We start from the raw sequence: 4,708 nt of genomic DNA on the forward strand, positions 1-4,708 counted from the left end.
CCCACTTCTTTGCTCCGGTGCCGAAAAAATAAGGACACACATGTTCATCCAACACGCCTGCATCAGCCTTCGCCATCTGTGGCTTTGAGTACCGCTATATTGCCCCTTCCAGATCGAAAAGAACTATGATCATTTTGTATTTTCTTTAAGAGGTGCGTGTTGCTGGTTTGGTTAATAGATCCTCATGCGAACATGTTTCCAAAAAAGAAAATAGGGAAAGATGTCTCATGAAAATGGCAGTATCCACTTTCAAGAAAAACAAAATGGTAGCATCTGATTCCTTTGTCGGTCGTATTCATTCATTTTTAGTTTTATTAGTTTTATGCATGCGCAGCAGTTATCCTGGCTCGTCGACCCGTTTCCATTCGTGAGCGGCATTTACTCCCTGTAGTACCATCGGTAACTGAAAAGAGCAGAGCCGGTTCACGTGCATCACGTCCACGGAGCACCGGCTCACGTAAAAGGCAACCGCTCCCCGTCGCTGCGCCCGCAAACTACCCCATCTCCTCCGCTTCTGCCCCTCCCTCCTCTGCCCCCGCCCCCTTTTATCTCCCGATCTCACACATTTTGGCAAGACAAGGGAGAGAGAAGCAGAGGAGGCCGTTCTTTACGCCTTCCTGGGAAAAGAGCCGGGAGGAGGAGGAGGAGAAGGCGAGCAAGACGGAGGAAAGCGAGACGAGATGAGGGAGATCATCAGCATCCACATCGGCCAGGCCGGGATCCAGGTCGGCAACGCCTGCTGGGAGCTCTACTGCCTCGAGCACGGCATCCAGCAGGATGGCACCATGCCCAGGTACGTGATCCCGATCCCTGAATGCATCTCGTAATCTTGTGTTTTGCCTTTTTTTGCCTCTTTTTTACCCGTAAATCCTATGAATTGCGAATGGGGATTGCGGTAGTCCCGGTGGAAAATTCCTTTTCTGAATCATCACCGTGTTCCGTTGGTCTGTACTTCCCGTTTGGACATTGCGATGGGATTATGGGGCAGGAATATTTTTTCGTGTTGCTGGTTGTCGAGAGATCGGCAAGAAGAGGACGAGACAATCGACGTTTCGGATCACAAGTTCTCCCGAGTCCTCCGTACTCTTTTACTTCATGCATTTGTTCCGTTTCTGTCCGAAGGAGGCTGTCGCCCACCCTCCCTAAGAATGTTCTGTTTCTGTTAACTACTAGACCGGACAGGCGTCGTGTTCTTTGTAGACTGTACTGAAGTTGGTATGCACGTACCATGAGACAGTTGCGAGTTCCTATCCCGCGGGATCTGAAAATTTGGCAATGGTACGATGCTTAATTACGTAGTATTTTTGGAAACGTGGTGCTTCATAAATATTGTAACAGTGGAGCTATGAGTGCCGGACTGACCACGGATTGAAGAGTTTAATCTGACTAAGCGACTAATAAAGGCGTCCTCCTGGAGGATTTGTTTTGTTGATTTGGTCTAATCCTTATTCCAGAACCATTCATAAATACGAAGACTCTTGCCATGCCTGTATTGTCTCAGAATAAGTCTTGATTGGAACCTGGCTGTAGAGAAGTTAGTTCACAGATCGGTGACTAGAGCTCTTCCAATCCATGTATTAACGCTGCGTTTTGGTTGATGATTCAGTGATACCACGGTCGGGGTTGCACACGATGCGTTCAACACGTTCTTCAGTGAGACCGGTGCGGGCAAGCATGTGCCGAGGGCCATCTTTGTCGACCTTGAGCCCACTGTCATCGATGAGGTGCGCACCGGTGCGTACCGCCAGCTCTTCCACCCGGAGCAGCTCATCTCTGGCAAGGAGGATGCCGCTAACAACTTCGCCCGTGGCCACTACACTGGTAATTCATCTTGCATTTATGTGATTGTTATTGAAATTCTAGTCTACTGCGATTATGAATGCATCCAGTTCTGATTGTGCTTGTGTAATGCAGTTGGAAAGGAGATTGTAGATCTATGTCTGGATCGTGTACGCAAATTGGCAGACAATTGCACCGGGCTGCAGGGATTCTTGGTGTTCAATGCTGTCGGTGGTGGAACTGGATCAGGACTGGGCTCTCTGTTGTTGGAGCGCCTCTCGGTTGATTATGGCAAGAAATCTAAGCTTGGTTTCACCATTTACCCTTCCCCGCAGGTATAACTTGTTCATATACATTGTCCTGTTAATGTGTTTGTTATTTCAGAAAAATTGAGTGTATTATTTAGTCTGCTTTAATTTGTATTCTGAGAGAGGATGTTGTCTTTAAGCTAGCTCTTCCATCATTTTTAGATATTTTCAATAGAATATCTGAAAAGCTAAAATGCTAATGCTGGCGTAGAGTTAGTTTACTTTTAGAGCCCTGATTATAGATGGTATCTGTAAAGCAATGCACTACTTATGAGCCAACATTATTCCATAGCACTGTACCTACCTGTCCATGTGACTGGACTGTGGACCATTCAGGCTGTTCATGTGAGTAGGTTATCTGCATCTTAGCTGTTGTGGGGACAGTATAGGCAGATATGTTGTTAGTACGTTATTTTCAGTTCACCTTATCATTATCCATTTATCTTATGCCACTCTGTATTTCAGGTCTCGACAGCTGTTGTGGAACCATACAACAGTGTCCTCTCCACTCACTCTTTGCTTGAGCACACCGACGTTGCGGTCCTCCTAGATAACGAGGCTATCTATGACATATGCCGGAGGTCTCTTGACATTGAGAGGCCAACCTACACCAACTTGAACAGGCTGATATCACAGATCATATCCTCACTTACCACCTCGCTGAGGTTCGATGGTGCCATCAATGTGGATGTCACAGAGTTCCAGACCAACCTCGTCCCTTACCCACGTATCCATTTCATGCTTTCGTCGTATGCCCCTGTTATCTCTGCCGAGAAGGCTTACCATGAGCAGCTCTCTGTGCCTGAAATCACCAATGCTGTCTTTGAGCCCTCAAGCATGATGGCCAAGTGTGACCCTAGGCATGGCAAATATATGGCCTGCTGCTTGATGTACCGTGGTGATGTTGTTCCCAAGGACGTCAATGCCGCAGTCGCAACCATCAAAACCAAGAGAACTGTCCAGTTCGTCGACTGGTAAGCTGTCTTTATCGCGTTACTAGTTGCACTTGTATTATTTATCTCGAGCAACTATCCACTTAAAAAGATGACACTTGATTGTCTAACTAACATATTTATGCTGCCATCACAAAGGTGCCCTACCGGGTTCAAGTGTGGCATCAACTACCAGCCACCCTCCGTTGTCCCCGGCGGCGACCTGGCAAAGGTTCAGCGGGCCGTGTGCATGATCAGCAACAACACTGCCGTTGCCGAAGTGTTCTCGCGCATCGACCACAAGTTCGACTTGATGTACGCCAAGCGCGCGTTCGTGCACTGGTACGTCGGCGAGGGCATGGAGGAAGGTGAGTTCTCGGAGGCCCGTGAGGACTTGGCCGCTCTCGAGAAGGACTACGAGGAGGTTGGCGCCGAAGGCGCAGACGATGAGGGCGACGAGGGGGATGACTACTAAGTAGCTGGTTAATAAGTAGTTGGCTGGTTAATGATTGGCTTTGATCTGTATACTCAGTAAGTATGGTTCCATTGCGTTACATATTGATTGCTGTTATGCGTGTTTCCTTTTCTTGTAATGTACTGAAGTTGTTGTTAGGGTGGCCATGATTGTTGATACCCCATTTCCTCATTTTGGCTTTCGATGCTACTCGTCCCATGTTTGGTGTGTGTGCATCATTCTGAGCCGAACTGCAAATATTGTTCTCTAATGCACTGTGCCATGTTAGTACTGTACTACGGAAGTTTCTATTTATTGACTTATCTGCTGAGTATGCTCCTTGTATATCTGAACAACTGAAATGTGGAAACCCTGAAAATGGTTGCCATCTGTACACACGACAGAATCGAACGACCTGATGCCAGTGCGGTTGGTAAGTTTGGTAGACTGGTGACGCTTGAGGCTTTGGGAATCTCAGGTCTGGTCCCGGTTCCAAGATCGCTGATAAAAGATTTCCCAAGTGTTCTGCGAGGGAGGCACCAACCGTGCCACTAGCCAACTTCTGAAGACGGCGTATCTTTTAGTTGCCGACGATTCCCTCTTCTTTCTTTGAAAACGCGGTCATATATTAATCCTTACAAAGGCATTAAAAAAAGTTGCAATCAATTCTTTGGCAATGCTGACGGTGTTACAGCCCAGGGGTGCCTCACCTTACCGGAAGTCTGCATGGGCCCGCTAGGTTGGTTATATCATCGGTCAATCAGCTCGGTCCATGACCCTACAACGTGATGGGAGGTTTGGACTAGAGACAGGGCAACTGCCATCTTCATCTACAATGTGGCTAAGAATTCGAGCAACTAAGGTAAGCCAAGTGTGGTAAATTATGGCAAAACCAGTGACAAAACCAAACATACTCTAAAATAGTTTGTAATTTTTCAGACCTTTGATAAGTAATTTTTTTATTCCTCTGTTATTTAGATGTATTTTCCTTCCTCCTAGCAGAGACAAAGTTGTGGAAACAAAAATGTGCAGTGACTGCCCTAATTTGCTTTGCCTCTTAGGACCCGTAAATTTCTGCTTGTTCTAACAAATTTCTGGTCAACAATCGTCACACTCACACAATACTAGTACGGAAAACAAACAGGAGCACCCACATCGTCCCTCACCATTGATCTGTGTCATGCTACCCGACTTGGATGCTTTCGCTTCAATCAAGCTGAAGTTGCTAAGACGCT

At 46.9% G+C, this 4,708-nt stretch overlaps 1 protein-coding gene across 1 annotated transcript; it reads left to right on the forward strand.

Moving 5' to 3' along the window:
• The first annotated feature begins 486 nt into the window (after nucleotides 1–486).
• Nucleotides 487–3,769, forward strand: LOC125536532 (tubulin alpha-1 chain). The gene is made up of 5 exons (XM_048699767.1): nucleotides 487–793; nucleotides 1,607–1,821; nucleotides 1,915–2,114; nucleotides 2,553–3,061; nucleotides 3,179–3,769. The coding sequence occupies exons 1-5, from the start codon at nucleotides 681–683 to the stop codon at nucleotides 3,492–3,494; spliced, it is 1,353 nt and encodes a 450-aa protein (XP_048555724.1). The 5' UTR covers nucleotides 487–680; the 3' UTR covers nucleotides 3,495–3,769.
• Nucleotides 3,770–4,708: the final 939 nt, after the last annotated feature.

This window comes from Triticum urartu, chromosome 2 (genome assembly GCF_003073215.2).
Source record: "Triticum urartu cultivar G1812 chromosome 2, Tu2.1, whole genome shotgun sequence".
Classification (NCBI taxonomy): domain Eukaryota; kingdom Viridiplantae; phylum Streptophyta; class Magnoliopsida; order Poales; family Poaceae; genus Triticum; species Triticum urartu.